Source organism: Manis pentadactyla, chromosome 15, assembly GCF_030020395.1.
Source record: "Manis pentadactyla isolate mManPen7 chromosome 15, mManPen7.hap1, whole genome shotgun sequence".
In the NCBI taxonomy this organism is placed as follows: Eukaryota; Metazoa; Chordata; class Mammalia; order Pholidota; family Manidae; genus Manis; species Manis pentadactyla.
In genome coordinates this window covers 45,780,090-45,797,295 of record NC_080033.1, presented here as the reverse complement: position 1 = coordinate 45,797,295, position 17,206 = coordinate 45,780,090, and the positions used below count along the sequence as shown (strand labels likewise).

Sequence of the window (17,206 nt, the reverse complement as noted above, 5' to 3'; positions counted from 1 at the left end):
ACACCAGATAGCAGTCTAGCTGCCTGAGAATGTCTGACCGGATTTCATCCAGTGTAACTTCTTCTCTGTGCCCTGGCAGGGCTGCACAGCAGGTAGGCCTAAGCGGGGCATCTGTACAAGAGTCATTGGTGGGCACACAGCCTCACTTGGCTGCCACCTGGCATCTCCTTTCTGGCTGGCCCACAACACCTCAGAACTTCCCCAGCTGTTAACTAATACCAGTGTTCCTGCTCACTGCTGAGGGCAAGTGAAGTGTCATCCCTGGGAAAGCGTTGAGAAATTTCCTAATCTTTATAAATGTAGCCTTCCCTCCACCTTTGGGCTACAAATGCTTCCTTCCGGACCCTTGGGGAAATGGCAAGTGAATGATCCTGAGGTAGGAATGAGGCTGGCCTGTTCTAGGACCAGCAGAAAAGCCAGTGTGGTGATTGGCCTCTTAGCAAAAGTCAATAGCATTTTTGTGTAAACGGAGTTTGAGGAAGAGCTGTTGAGGGACACTCATAACGTCACCTTCAAACCAGGGCCCCTTCATCATGTTGTCCACATGGGTCCCCTCAGAATCATCCCAGACTGAGCCTCTGAGTAGCGGGCAAAAGGGTGTCATACTGATGGGAAGAGCAGAAGAGTCAACGGGAGTGATAAAGGGACACTGAGACCTAACAGCTGAGGAAAAGACGTCCCAGAGGTTGCGCTGATGTGAGCCTAGACTAGGTACCCACATTCTTGCCTGAGCCTCCTGGTCACTCTGCTTTGAGATTGGGCCTTTTTCAAATCTACTTGGAAGTATCAGAGGGCTAGAGTTCAGCGTGGTTGAAAAAGGCAACACAAATGGGGCTCAAAGGGAGAGGGGTTCTTAACTGATTCGTGTAAGATTATTTTTCCAAAACTTCAAAGATATTTCCACTAAAACTGCCTCAGAAGTGACAGACTTTAACAAATGTTTCCTCCGTTGTGGAAGGGAGAGATGGAGGGGATCCTGATGGCAATCATTTTCAGGTTGAGTTTTTTTCTGGGAATGGGAAACAGATTTCCTGGTCTCCTGCTGCCACAGGCTCCACGGAATTGCTTTTGCAGCCAATGTCGCTTCTCTAGGGGATTCATAGAGGTGATGGGCCACGTCTGGGTTTTAGATGCCAAGCAGATCAAATGGCTTCAGCCAGAAACTGAGAGAGACATGACAGAGGGAAGGTCCTGGCAGGCCATTGTGTACAGGAGGAATGACTGATCAGTTCTGGTGTTCTTTGCTGCAGCAGCAGCGACTTCCCCTTCTCCTACAGCTGGTTACTATCACCTCCTCTACCAAGGGCGTGGCAAAAACCAGGTGAGCTGGCATGGAGAGACATACAGCCTGGTTGGAGGCTACCGGGCCTATGGAGATGCACCTATGGCCACCCCAGCAAAGGTGGAAGCAGAGAAGCCAGTCCCCAGGTGGGCTCCCTCTACTCCTACACCTGGTTACTATGACCTCCACTACCAAGACCATGGTGAAACCCAGGTGAGCTGGCCTGGAGAGACAAACTCCCTGGTTGGTGGCTACCGGGCCTATGGGATGCACCTATGGCCATCCCAGCAAAGGTGGAAGCAGAGAAGCCAGTCCCCAGGTGGGCTCCCAAGAGAAATCTAAGTTCAAGAGACTCAGATGAAGAACTAGGTTGCCCCCCATCCAAAATTCGGCAGCTGCAACCTAGTGGCAAGAGGTTGACCCCACGGAAACTTACTGGCGGAGCCATTTCTGTAAGGAGTGCACGGCTAACGCCTCTCCCTGCAGTAACCCACCCCTGCCATTGCCCGCCACAGGAGACTGCAAACTGAGCTGCTGTGCATGGGCCTTCCTCAGCCAGGAGCCTCCTTCCACACCAGCTGGCTGTGGGCAGGGAACCTCAGGCTGCTCTGAACATCCCAAGGCTGAAGCTGGCCTGGAAGAAAACCTCATGTTCCTCTGCTCAATCCTCTAGAGTCTGTGTCCTCCACCTCCTTAGCAAACCTCCCTCAGGTGCAGTGGTCCCACTTCCAAACCCCACCACCACCTCCCACCCTATATTAACAATAGTTTTGTAAGAAGAGTGAATTGGTTTAATAAATCTCTAGTTATTGTAATAATTTATTGGCCGCAGTACTGTATTTATTAGTCACCTACCTTCATAAGAGTGTTTATCAATAATAAAATAAAAAACCTTTGCTGAGATATAACTCACATGCCATATAATTCATCTATCGAAAGCGTACAATTCAGTAGCTTTTAGTATATTCACAGGGTTGTACAACCATCACCACAATCAATTTTGGAACATTTTCATCACCCTCCAAAATAAACCCACTACTATCAGCAGTCACTCCCCCTATCTTCCCAGACCCAAGCAATCAGTCAGTAATCTATTTCCTCTCTCTATTGATTTGCCTATTTTACACATTTCATATAAATGGGATCATTCAATAGGTAGTCTTTTGTGACTGGCTTCTTTCACTTAGCAGACTGTTTTCAAGGTTCATCATATTGCAGCAGGTATCAGGTACTTCATTTCTTTTTATTATGGAATAGTATTCCATCATAGGGATATGCCTCATTTCCTACTTATGAATGTATCCATTCATCAGTGAATGGGTATTTGCAGTGTTTCCACTTTTTGGCTATTATGAAAAATGCTGCCATTCATGTATAAGTTTTTCTGTGAACATGTTTTCATTTCTCTTGGGTATATACCTAGGAGTAGAACTGCTAGATCATATGGTAACTCTGTTTAGCCTTTTGCAGAACTGCCAGACTGTTTTCCAAAGCAGCTATACCATTTTACCCTCCCACAAGCCATGTCAAGCGTTCCAAATTTTTCCATAGCCTAGCTAACACCTTTATTACCTTTTTGATTACAGCCATCTTAGTGAAAAACCCTCTTTAACCATTATGGAGGGAAAAAAACCTCTTAATACAAAATTAAAATAGTAAACTTGTAACCATCAGCCAGCTTCAACAACTGTCATGTTGCAGCCAATGCTGTTTCATTAACATCGCTACCCACTTTCCCTTCTCCAACACCCAAATTATTTCAAAGCCGATCCAAGATATTCCCCCCAATTACTTCATCATTTTAAAATTTCTGTTTGTTTAAATGGGATACAAATTAGGGCTCTACTTGTGAATGATTGACAGGCCTCCCAAATCTCTTTTAATCTACAGGTTTCCCTTTCACCTCATCTTTCTTTTTTTTCTCTCTCTTACAATTTCTTTGTTGGAGACTCTGGATTATTTGTCCTACAGACTAATCAAACCAGTGCTACTCAAACTTGAAATGTACATGTGAATTACCTGGGAGGCTTGTTAAAATGCAGATTATGATTCATGTATCAGTATTTCATTTCTCTTTATTACCGAATAGCATTCCATTATATGGATATGTCAAACTTTGTATTTGAAATGTATCTGGGATGGGGCTGAAGATTCTCCATTTCTAAAAGCTCCTAAATTGATGTTTATGTTGTTGATCCATATAGACTACACTCAAAGTAGCAAAAATGGAGATTCCCACAGGTTTTACTGATTGTATCCACGTGACGTCATTTAACATATTCCTCTGGCCTCTGTATTTCCTATAAATTGAAAATGAGCGCTAAAGTTTTGATAGGATTCTTGTGGCATTTTTTTATTAGATCATTCCAGGTTTTCATCAAGAGCTATGTTAACAACAGGTAATCTCTTTCTGGAACTTAGCAGACACTGATGATTTGTTATTTAGATTCATTAATTCCACAGAGGTTTGAAAATGGTGGTATATTGTATCTTTATTAACTGGAATATTTCCTCTCAGAAATTCTGACTGAGGAAGCTCTATGGTAGATCCCTTTGCCTCCTGACTGACTCCATTTGCTTCCCCATGGGGTCCTGCATGGCATACCCTGCCTGTTCCTAGAGAACATGACAGTCATCCCCATGTCTGTAAGTCTGACCATACCCAATTAAAGCAAATCCCAGGTACTTTTAAAACTTTCTTCTTTTTATCAGCAGGTATGTAAACACATTTGTATCACCTGTTTTTACACAGTTTTATTGAGATATAATTCACATATTATATAATCACTCATTTAAAGTGTGTAATTCAGTGGTTTTCAGTAGAGTTGTGAAGCCATCACCCTATAATTGACTTCAGAACATTTTCTTCACCCCAAAAAGAAACTGCTACCCACCAGCAGTCATTCCCCAACGTCCCCCAATCTACCTATTCCCTAGGCAACCACTAATATACTTTCTAACTTGTAGATTTGCATATTCTGGACATTGTACATAATACAACTCTACAATGTGTAGCCTTCTGTGACTGGCTTCTTTCACTTAGCATAATGTTTTTCAAGGTTCATCCATGTTGGAGCAGGTAGTTCATTCTTTCTTGATGCAAACAGTATTCCATTACATGGATATGCTATATTTTATTTATCAATTCACCAGCTGATGGACATGTGGTGGTTTCCATATTTTGACTATTATGAATAATGATGCCATGAAGACTCATGAACTAGTTTTGGTGTGGACAACTATTCTCCTTTCTCTTGGGTATATACTTAGGAGTGGAAGGGCTCAGTTGTATGGTAACTCGACATTTAACTTTCTAAGGAACTGCCAGACTGGTCTCCAAAGGGGCTGCACCACTTTACATCATACCAACAGTATATGAGAATTTCAGCTTTTCCCACATTCTTACTAACTTTTGTCGTTGTCTTTTTGATTATAGCTATCCTAGTGTGTATGAAGCATGTGAAGTACATTATTGTGTTTTTGACACACATTTCCCTGATACCTAGTGATGTTGAACATCTTTTCATTTGCTTATTGGACACATATATTATCTTTTGGGAAAATGTCTATTCAGATATTCTGCTCATCTAAAAATTGCGTTGTCCTTTTATTATTGAGTTGTAATAGGTTTTTTTTCTTTTTTTTACACATTCTGGATACAAATCCTTTATCAGGTACTGCACTTCACAGATACTGCCTTTTTTTACAAATTGAAGGTTTGTGGCAACTCTGCATGAAGGATGCCTACCGGCACCATTTTTCCAAAGGCATTTGCTCACTTCATGTCCCTATCACAGTTTGGTAATTCTTGCAATATTTCAAACATGTTCATTATTATATTTGTTGCGGTGATCTGTGATCAATTTGCTGAAAGCTCAGATGATGGTTAATATTATTTAGTAAAGAGATACTTTTTAATTAATGTATGCACCTTTTTTAAGACACAATGTTATTGCACACTTAAACTATAGTATAGTGTTAAATTTATATACACTGGAAAACCAAAAAATTCATTTGTCTTGCTTTACTGTGATATTTGACTTACTGCAGTGGTCAGGAACTGATTATCTCTGAGGTACGTTTGTATATAATCTGCAAATATTTTCTCTAATTCTGTGGGTGATTTTCCCACTTTCTGGAGAGTGTCCTTTGAAGCACAAAAGGTTTTAATTATGATGAAGTTCAATTTATCTATTTTTATTCTGTCACTTGGGCTTTTAGTTTCATACCTGACAAGGCTTTGCCTAACCTAAGGTCAGGAAGATTTATACCTGTTTTCTTTTAAGAGTTTCAGAGTTTTCGCTCTTACATTTAGGTCTGTATTCCATATGGAGTTAAGGTGTCCAACTTCATTCTCCTGCATGTAGATACTCCAGTTGTCTCAGCATCATTTTCAGTTGATCACAGACTCATGGGTTTATTTCTGGGCTCCTAATTCTACTCAAATGATCTATATAATTATGCTTATGCCAGTACCATATAATTTTGATTACTATAGTTCTGTATTAAGTTTGACATCAAAAGTATGAGTCTTTCAACCCTGTACATTTTAAAGATTGTATGGCCATTCTAGGTCCCTTGCATGTTGATATGGATTTTAGGATCAACTTGTCAACTTCTGTAAAAAGCAGCTGGGATTAATGACATTGACCCTGTAGACTCATCTGGGGAGCACTGACATCTTAATAATATTAAGTCTTCTGATCATGAATATTAGATGTCTTCTACCTGCTTTCTTAAATAATGAGTACTATGCACTTTTCTCCACCTTGCATTTTTTATTTTACTTAATGGTATATCCTAGAGTCACTTCATGGTAGTATATATTCTCATTCCTTTGTACTACTGAAAAGTATTTCGCTATGTAGAAGTACCATATCTAGCCAACCAGTCCCCTAGTGATGACATTTGAGTTGTTTCCAATTTTTGCTTTTACAAGTAATGCTGCCATGAATATCCTTCCGCATACATCTTTTTGTACTTTTGCCAATGTATATTTGGGATAGATCCCCAGAATTAGGATTGCTGGGTCCAGGGCAAATTTGCTAGATATTCCCAAATTCTGTCCCACAGGCACATCTCCACCAGTGATATGGGAGAGTGTACTTAGTGTCCAGGTGGTTTTAAGGTATGCCAGGCTGAGAACCTCAGAATTTAAAATTTGGGTATTAGAATTATTAGAAGAGAAAGGTCATCAAGGTGGGTACAGCCCGCAGGAACTGTGCAGTGCACATACAGAAACCATACAGGGAGGACTGATGAAGGAGGCAGGGTATGGATGATTTTTACCAATAAAGGATATACCAGAGATTTTAAGCTTCTAAGGGTGGAAAAATCCAAAGGTTCCCTGCCCTCTACCTGGCAGCTTCTCTTAAGCCAAAGTCCCCAAAGGATATATGGAGTCAACACTCCCATGAGAGTGTAAGAGGAGAGTAAGAAGACAAAAGGGGTTCTCGGTACACACGGGGAGTAGCAAAAGTCAGGGGGCCTGGGTTCAAGTCCCACCTGTCACCTACTGCTGAAAATCTTAGACATACCATTTTTCCAAGCTTCATCTTCCTCCTCTATTAAAACATGGAGAAAAACCCCTGCCTCTCCCACCTCTCAGGCTCATGAAGCCCGGTCAGGAGAATGCCTGTGATAATCCTTTGGGAACTGAAAAGCACCAGGCCAACATGAGGGATTCCAGCTGACCAGGCCAGATCTGAAGTCTGGGTCGGCCACTTGCTATCTGATGTTCCTCATTATAAAAGAGATAATAACACTTATTTTGCAGGGTTATTTTTAAGAAGAAATTACATAATGCATGCAAAGTGGTTGGCACACTGCCTAATCAATAGTAAGTGCTTAAAAAGGTAGCTTAGTAGTATCAGCACAAGGAAAGCTATAATATGCGGTATAACTCGGGCAAATAATATTTGTATATGCTTTGCATGAACATGGAGCAAAGTGTGAAACAATAAAAAGCAACAAATAACAGTCGTTATCAGAGGATGAAGTTACAGAGAGCAAGCAATTGCTTTTTTTTTCTTTGTATGCCTCTAACTGGTTTGGCTTCTAAGTCTGAATGGAAAAATCCAATGAGGCATCTCTGAGGGGAAAAGAGGGGGGATACAATCAATGATGGGCACCCAGGGAGGGCTTCACAGCTACTGAATCATATTTGGTGTCTTAACCGTGCAATGTGCACATGGGTGTTCATTCGTCTTATTATTATTTACACCAGGAGTCAGCACACTTTGTAAAAGACAGACAGTAAATATTTTAGGCGTTGCAGGCCATAAGGTCTCTGTCGTACTACTCAACTCTGCTACTGCAGCACAAAAGCAGCAAAGACAATATATAAACAGGTAAGTGTGGCCATGTTCCAATAACACTTTAACAGCAGCGGGCTGGATTGGGCTCATGGGTCAGCGAGCCAACCCCTGATTTACACCTTTATATATGTTAAGCATATTCAATTTAACAACTTAAAAATATCAAACACATACATGCAAAAAAGCTAACATATCTATTCCCTAAAATGAAAAACCCAACAAAGCATATTTATTCAAATGATTTCAGCACAGAACAATTCAATCTTAAACTTACATTCTAATCTTAACTAAAATCTTAAAGACAGAACTCTCTTTCAAAATGTATTTCATGTAAGACAATTTTTCCTCCTCAGTTTTTGCCCCTGCCCTCAACCTTACTAAAATATTCACATCACACTTTATGTCTCTGCCTATCAAAAAGATGGAAAAATACAGTCATCAACCTTTTGGTTTCTTTTGAAGCACCGGCCCCACCCAATAACCATTCTTCCAATGTTCCAACTTCCTCCTCCCTAAAATAATGAATTTAAGGTAGAAAGAGCTGAGGAAGAATGGAAATTTACAAGAAAGAGAGCATGACTGATAATTGTTACCAAGAAAACATTTTCCGTTTTTGCTCTTAATAGGCTGTAAAGCTGATGCAATTAAATTATAACTATAGCAACTCTGCTGGCATCATGGTCCTTTGCTCTAGCAGCCTCCCTGCACACAAACACGGAGCCTGCACACCCAAGACCGAGGGTAACTGCAGGCACCAGGTAGCGCAGCAGTATGGAGCCTGCAGGGAGGGCAAGTTAGCAGATATGTCAGAAGACATGTTGGAGTGCTGGGAACAGTGTAGGGGAGCAGTTGGCTGCACTTAGCTGCAAGGCTCGATAGTAAAAATTCCCTGCGGGGTTCCTCTGCCTTGCCTTTACCAGTACCAACAGAACCAAAACTAACTAGTATTTTAGAAAATAAAATTCTGGGGAGGCCTACAGAAGAATTTCCACAACATCCTTACTGACTGGGCATAGCAGCCAAAACATTCAGTTCTCAACATTAGATGGAAAAATAAGATAGCCCTTGTACTCACCCCTGCGACATTTATTATGGAGCCAAAATAATGTCTCCCCATTAGCACCAGCATGTAGGTCTTTCTTAAATTCAAGGAATGAAGACTAAGCAGATGACTAATAATTTCCCATATATCCCACACAGAACCTCTGTAACTTTCCAGACCCACCAAGGTAATAGCACCTCTCCATCCTCCCGGCCCTTCTATCAGGGCTAAAGGAGCATGCGCTCTGAAGTCAGCCTACTTCATTAGAATCCTGGCTCACCACTCACCACTGGTGAGTGGCTCACCATTACACCAGCTGTGTAATCCGAGAGAGTTACTTGCCTTTCCTGAGCTTTAGCTTTTCAACTGTAATTAGGGGACAACAGTCCTAATATCTGTTGTGAGGATTAAGCAAAATCTTAAGACTCGTCAAGTTTCTGACACACAGTAACTAGGAGGGTTTTTTTTTTCCTGCCTCCCAAAATGATAAGCTCCTTGAGGGCAAGGACCATGTCTAGTTCATGGCTATAGTCCTGGAGATGGCCAAGGCCTGGCACACTGGGAACTCCAAACACATGTCTGTGGAGACAACAGCCCAACTGATGCTGTGTGACCGCAGCAGCTACTGGCCAGCCAGCCAGTCAGCACTTTTCAACAGCTGCACTCTCTTGGGGTTCACCCACTTTCCTGTTCTACCACCAACTGGCAGGCACTGCATCTCCAAGGCCTTTCAGAAGCAGCTTCTGGGATCACTGACAATACACAAACAGAATCACTCCTCATGTGGATGGCTTCTCATCACTGACTACTCATCAATGCCTTCCAAGTGCTCTTAAAAACTTTGTTCATTGATGAGCGCTCTCTGCCTTTGAAAGTAACACTTATCTGTGTGACCCCCATTTACTAATATACCTATGGGAGCCATTTATGACCCAACAGTCAGTGAACCCAAGCAGGAACTATTATGATGGGTTTCTGCACGACAAAGCTCTTACCCTTTCCCACTCTGATCGCCTCTGCCTGGCACAGGAGCTCACAGCCTGGTCGGGCAAACAGCCTACAAAACCCAAGGCAGGAAGACAAAGCAAGACTGCTGACCGGTTTACAAAACTTCTCTCAATTCCCAAGAATCTGGCCCGTGTCTCTCATCTACAGACTGCATCCTAACTCAAGGCAGGAAAGAAAAAACAGATCCTGCCCCCAGCCACCCAGAACCAAAGCTGCCTCCCCACCAGCACTCACGCCTTGACATCTGCTGTCTCCTGGGACGTGCGAGTGAGAGTTCGGGAACGCAGGCGCTCGCCCGCCTGCTGGATCTCCTGTAGGTTCCGTTCCACATGGGGAAGCTCTGAGATGCCCTCAGTCTCAGCGGCCAGCTGTTCAGCTTGCTGAAGGAGCTCACCAAACCCCTCAGTATCCATTGGAGATAAAGAGCCTAGACAGGGGAGAAAAAAATTAGAGACTTAAATCAAGGCAAAGACAGGCTTCAAACACTGCCTGAATCTGTCACAAGCTTAACAAACCACTAGGACTTTCTCTAAACAGACAAGGAGACAGCTCATCAACAAGCAGGATTGGTTCCTGAACTTAGCCAAGAACAGGGCTGACAGAGAAAATGAGTCAGGCTATGAAGAAATAGATCATTTCTGTGCAAACTGACAACCCCAAGATTGATTTTTCCCACCAGAACAAATGCAAAGATATTTAGACACAGACCAGAATTCCTGCCTCCTTCCACAGACTCAAAGCCGCCATGGAAATGAAAGCCATGGTGACAACCTCTGGGAGGCTTCAAGAACAATCACCCTGCACCTCCTACTCCTCCACCTGTCTTAGAAAAACACCACCTGCAGAGCACTGGGCATTCATCAGCCCTTGTCTCATATGATTCTCAACTCTGTGAGGCTCCTAAGCAGACAAGAGAAGCAACTCGAGCCCACAGGGCTCAGTTCCGTGCCCAGAATACTCACTGCTGCATGAGGCTGAGCTGAGACCAGAATAATATAGGTCTTCTGACTGATCCCATGTTACTCTCACACACCTGCCCCTTCACTAACATAGAAGACGGTCTTTTAAAATTCATGTCCAAGTCTCCATTCACATAAATCTTTACCTTGCAAGGTTACTGAGAGCACAGATCCATATGTGTTTGTTACATGATATTCAGAATATTAGCCTTAGATGTTAATATACTTACTACTTTTAGAAATACCACTGCTAATAATATTTATACTAATATAAATAGCAGCTGGCTTCTAGACCATGAAATGTTATTAGCAAGACCACCCAGTGGTGCTCGTATTTAATGGATATTATACACAGATGAATCTTATATATACTGTACTATCTTTGCATATGGTTCTTGACCAAGAAAATGTTAACTTCTACCAGTGTTTAACTCAACAGAAGATAAACAGTATCACCATTATGAAAAAAATAAAATTTACATTGTTAAAAGTTTAACAGGATCATTATTTATTCAAAAAAGACTAAATTGTTTAAGTAGTAGCTCTTATTAATTATACTTTTCTACTTTGTTTCGAACCCATGGCTCCAACTGCACTTTTGAAATCCCACTGGTCTAGAACTGCAGTGACAATGTTATTACAGTACATAATTGTACCTCAGTTATGAAGCAACGGTTAATGATAAAAGGGCATGGTTAGCACCATAAATCCACAGCAAAAGAGTAAGGGCTTTTTAAAATTAACATTAAAGGAAATTAACTTTAAAGGCAAGGGCAGAGGCTAACAGAAAAATATCTGAGCTGTACTGAACATGAAAACACCTCAGTATTCTTTACGAAGTGTCATGCTGACTTCAGTCTTTAGACAGAAAGTCATATACACAATAACTCTTTACCTAAAGGTGCTAGATAATCTTTGTCATTTTCTTTTGACTTAACAGAACCAAGCTCCACCTGGCAATCTGTAGCTGTGGGAAAATGGGGATGGCAGAATGAGGAAGGTATTCTCATGGACAGAAGAAAGAGAAAAGAAGGATATTTTTAAACAATGGCTCCTGCCTGATGGAGAAATGCTTTCCTCAGAAAACTACAGTCAGTAACATTCTACTATGAGAATCATCGTAGCTCACCTGACAGAGGAAAGAAAAGTAATATTGTGTCACTTCCCCCATTATTGCTTTATTCTGAAGAATAATAATTTATCTAACAGAGCCAAAGAGAAGGAGGTAATGTTTTTCCTTCCTAAAAAAAAATCTTGAAAGTACCTGAATAAAGAACGAAATGAAACAAAACTTTTCCATTTAAAAAAGAAGAAAGAAAAGGAAAAAATATATATCTAACATTTCACATCCATATCAGACAAATTCAGACAAAGGAAATGCTCAGCCCATACAAAGATTTAGAGTGATGGATTTAAGTATAAATCATAAATGTAAAATAAAAGTAATGATTTTATTTAATATGGTCCAATAAATAAAAATTTTAAAGTTAATTTAACAGAATTTTTTTTGACCATGGTAAAATAAATGCTGAATCTCTAACCAAGATCCTAAACTGAATATGCCCAAATCTGAGCTCTAACCTTTCATCTGCAAAACCTGCTCCTTGGCCTTCTCAGTGTGGAGACTCCATTACTCAGGGGCTTAGGCCAAAATCCTTGAAGGACTCCATGACTCACACCCGCATCCAACAGGCCAACAAAGCCTCTCAAACCTACCTTCAAAATGCACGCAGAATCCCCCTCCTCCCACCACCTCCACCTGTCCAAGTCACTATCCCCTTGGCTTCAGCACTTACCTCCCACTGCCCATTCCCAACCCAGCAACCGTGGATGCTTTCAGAGTCACATACATCACATCCCTCCCCTGCTTAAACCTACTGTGCAGACTGAAGCCCTACAGATGCAGACCCACCTCCCCTTACTGTTCAGATTCAGATCTAGCCCTGCTCCCCTTCCTTTCCTGGGCTCCAACCACCATGGGCCTCCCTGCTGATCCCCCAGTGGGTCAGGCACATTCCTGCCCTGGAGCCTTTGTAGTCCCTGTTTCTTCCACCTGGAACACTCCTCTCTCACATATGCTCATGGCTGACTTCCTAATTTGTTTCAGCTAAACTGTCACCATGTCTTTGATGCCAACAAACAGCAAAAGTATTGAAGAGTGCAACTGTCGCCCCTCCTACCACTGCCCAATCTCTTACTGTTTGACACCCCTGCCGGAAAGTAAGCTGCACAAGGACAGATTTTTGTTTTGATTGCTGATAGATCCTAAGATCCTAGAACAGTGCCTGGCACACAGTAGGTGCTCATCTGTTGAATGAATAGGAGGGAGTTTTACTCTTCCATTTGTAGAGTCTGTTCTCAAAGGCTTCCTGCACTCCCCTGCTAAATCTGCACCCACTGGCAAGCAAAGACCAGAGCAGAAACATTCCCTCCTGACTATCAAGTGATACTTGACATTTCTGAGAATGCACAGCATAAGGCAGGGACAGTATAAATGGCATGGATTCAGATCACACTTAGTCCAGACTAGTGCTTTCCCCTGAATGCCCAGACAAAAAACAGTGGTATATTAAAAGAAACAGCCCAGTTTTCAGGTGAAAAGAATTCCAAACCTACAGAAGTACACATGGAATTCTGCTATACAACTTTAGAGTAGCAACTAAGCTTCTTCCATGTCTGTCTGAGAGAACAGAAACATGCACGGAACACCGTGTTTGGGGAAAACTGGATCTGCCCTGCATTGTAACTCAACCCGTCGAAATTAATTTACAAAAAAGCCACTGAAGTTTCCGATCTATACTTCAATGTAGTCATCATCCCATTTCATTAAAAATTTTAACTTGATAGTTGATTTCATAAATTTAAGGACAATTTTTATCCCCTCCACAAAATAAGTATCAATTTAGCCATAAAACAAAGGGGCTAAACCAACCAAATATCAATTCTGACCCTAAAGAATGAAGGCTGATCACGAAAATAACCACACTAGCCTTTTATAACCACAAAGAGAGGGAACTACAATGATTTGATGGCGGGGGAGGGGAGGAACAGCAGGGAAAGAGGAGGTCCCAACTTTTTGTCCTGGGAAAATCTGGCCAGGACACACACAGACTGGGCACCAGCCGCACCCTGTAGGAGCTATGACGGAGGGAGCCTGGAAGAAGCTACACTGAGAACCCACAGAGGTGGAGGTGGAGCAGCCAATGCAGCAAAACGGGCTGGATGGAAGAGGCCAGCAAAGACTCATTCAGCGCTAGGGCTCCTCTCTGTCTGCAACGAATGATCTGAGCCCGACTGCGAGAGGCTTTGGCAACAATGACAGGTGCTTCAGAGAGCGTCGCAGGGTATGAGCAACAAATTGTTCTGCTATGCCACTGGCAGTCCTAATGAGCCTTCACAGACCTCAACCACCCGGGCAACCAAAAGCCTTAACATGAAGGGCAAACTTCAAGGTGGGTGGGCAGCAGTCTTGTGGGACTAAACCCTTAACCCGTGGGATCTGATGTTATCTCCAGTAGAGACTGTGGAATTGAGTTAAATTGTAGGGTACCCAGCTGGTGTCCAGAGAATCTGAAAATGGCTTGATGTGCAGAAAACCCCCACACCTGGTGTCAGAAGTGGTGTTACAGAAGAGTAACAAGTGCAAAGGAAACACAAGAAGAGTATTTTTCCCTTACAAGTAGATACTTAAATATTCACAGTACTGGGCATTTCTGGATCATTTTAAATCAGTGTTCTCAAAGAACAGCCCCTTCAGGATTTTGCAGATGGTCTGACTCTTAGTCTTGTACGGTGCTTATGCTTACTGTATTAAAATGTATACACATCTGTTTTCTGCTGTTGTTAATTTATTAGTTTCTTTTCCTTTAAGGCATCAGCAACAAGAAGATTACATCTTCTCATGCACTCAGGGCTTTGTGGACTCCCAGCTGGGGAATCAGAGCTTTACAGGCCATGGGGTCACCCCAAAGAGAGCTGTTACTCACTTGTCTTGACGTGTGCCTACGCTACTTCCAGGATATGCTCCTGTAAAGTACATAGACTCCTGTAAAGTGCCTCAGATCCTCAAAGCTAACGGAAGACAGAGGAAAATAGGAACGACCCTCACAGCCAACTATTCTACAACTTCTACCAAACTCCTTCCTAGGTTTGAGTCCTCGAGACTGGTATCCTAGGGCAAGGACCAGCAAACCTTTTCTGTAAATGGGCTGGACAGCGAGTATTTTAGGCTTTTTAGACCATTCTTTGTTGCAACTACTCAACTCTGCTTGAAAGTGGATAACATGTAAGCAAATGAGCATGGCTTTGCTCCACTAAAACTTTAATCAATCTTTAACTCAAATTGGAATTTCATACAATTTTAATGTGTCACAAAATATTTTTCTTTGGATTTTTTTTTTCAGTGATTAAAACATTTTAAAAACCTTAGCTTATTTGGCCCACCGATTGCAGTTTGCCAACCCCTAGCTGGCCTACGGTACCTGAACTACACCTATATTTACTTACCAGCCACATGCCCCTGGCAGAGCTACCCTTACCAGGCCTCAGCAGTGAAAACACCATAACGGAGAGTTAACGAGGAGGGACACAATAGGCCTGCTGCCATATTCCCCTCACCTCAAGATTTTTATTTGGAGAGTACATTTGGGGGAACTGTTTTATGAATGACGAAAACTGTCCAGTAAATGTTCTTTTGACCTAGTGTACAGCACACTAGAGGGAACTCACTGCCCTTTGCAAGTATAATGCAAACACTAAATCCAAGTGAATTTTTCCTTTTCCTTATCACCCACAATCCAAAAGCCCAGTAATCTAAGAAATACAAAAGGGCTGAGAAAGAGACAAAAAGATAAAGACAAGGCCATCTGTCTTTTCTCCAGTATCTTCTTTTCTCCAGGAATCTCTCCTGATTCAATGACTTGCACAGGGAAAATGACACCAACTACTTTCCCTGCAGAATTTCAATACAATCAAACAATACTTACAACCGTTCATCATGGAATTCTAATTTTACCACATATCCAACGATGATCTCTTTCAACTACAAACATCCTGCAACCCAACAAATGCATGTTTAGTGCTGCTGTATCTGTTGGGATGTTGCCAAAGGGGGGAATTTTATATACATCAGAGAAAACAACTGATGCTATTTATACCTTTTTTCTTCAAAATGAACAAATAAAAATGTTATTCCTTTTCCTGTTTTAAAAGTTTTAATGTGACAGTAAAATAATTCTCTTTTAATTTTTAAACAGAATGGGTAAACTGGAGAAGACAGGACTTTGAACCCACATACCTGGTTCCAATCTAGAATGTTCACTTTTACTAGTTGAAGGTGAGTAGATTTACCCTGAGAATAAAATCCAAATCTCTCCTCTCAATTTCCTCATCAATACAAAAATGATAATCCCTACCAACGTCAAGGGGTTGATAACTGTCTTCCCAATGGGTTTCGGCCCTGGGGCAAGTTCACTGTGGATTCAGTTGAGACCAAGGAATGACAATGGAACGTCCTTGGGGTAAAAGGGTTTATTACCCAGCTTGTTCTGCCAGAGATATGGGGGACATAGGTGGAGCACTAGAATTAAGTCTGCATCCAACAGCCTGCAGGTCTGCAATCCTCCTCCTCTCTGCCTCCACCCAGAGCACTGGGCACAGCTCTTCATGTAGTGACTCAGTCAATGATAGCTTATAGCCTATGGGTGTGGAAGCCGTAGCCTAGCAGCAGGCCCGTTACATCATTAAGTAGCTTAAGGTTAAGGTGATAGGAACTTCGATTTTCCCCACAATAATACAGAGTAATCTACAAACTCCACTGATTTCTATCATTGTAAAATGCTATTTTAGCTTTTTTCCAAAGATGCCAACTTGGTGACATTTTGTCATTTTTAATTATAAAAATATCAGTTTCAAAAAATTCTTCTAGTAAATAGCTGATACTAAATTATAACTTATTTAATCACAACTTGGTATCATTTAGTAAGAACTTTGGAAGACAATTACAATTTTTAAATGTTATATTCCCTACTATCAAATATGGCTTTTATTAGAAATCTAAGTTTCCACAATGGTATCATTCAAAAGAAACAGCATTTAATTTAAAGTGTAAATCTTGCCTTCCAAATCTTATTAATTAGACTTACTAGGATTAAAACATAGTGTGGGTAAAATTGCAATATTTCTATAATCTCTTGTCTGGCCTCAGTGCATCTCCATTATCAATCGGTGTTTCCAAAGGGTGGAGAGAAGTAGTCCATCTCCATATCGATATGTAATTGCAAGGGCAAGCGAGGGCCTATCTGGACCAGAGAGGTTGGGTGGGGTCTCTTCTTCTGTAGCCGGGTCACGAGAGACACGGGAGAGCAGAAATGGACGACTGCTTGAAACCAATAAAGGGGGTTTCTCCCACTTTATTTCTCCCTTTGACTGATTTCGGTTTCAAAGGTATTTTGTCCTGGGATGTACCCCCCCAGAGATACTCACAGGAACAGTGTTCAATGGTAACTTTCATGATTAATGAGTAAAGCCTCACTGGAGGCTTCAAAAGTTGAGGATGGTTCTTGCTCTCTTCTCTTCTATTGAATATGTAAACTATGGT

The 17,206-nt window shown here is 41.7% G+C and overlaps 1 protein-coding gene across 3 annotated transcripts in view; it reads right to left on the bottom strand.

Moving 5' to 3' along the window:
• The window catches only part of NUP93 (nucleoporin 93), a 128,194-nt gene that overhangs the window by 102,232 nt on the left and 8,756 nt on the right, over positions 1–17,206 (bottom strand). For all 3 annotated transcript variants that reach the window (XM_057493203.1, XM_057493204.1, XM_057493205.1), the window contains one exon: positions 9,884–10,076. In XM_057493203.1, coding sequence (XP_057349186.1) covers positions 9,884–10,062 — 179 coding nt within the window. In that variant the 5' untranslated portion in view covers positions 10,063–10,076. Of the gene's footprint in view, positions 1–9,883; positions 10,077–17,206 lie in introns of those variants that run through there.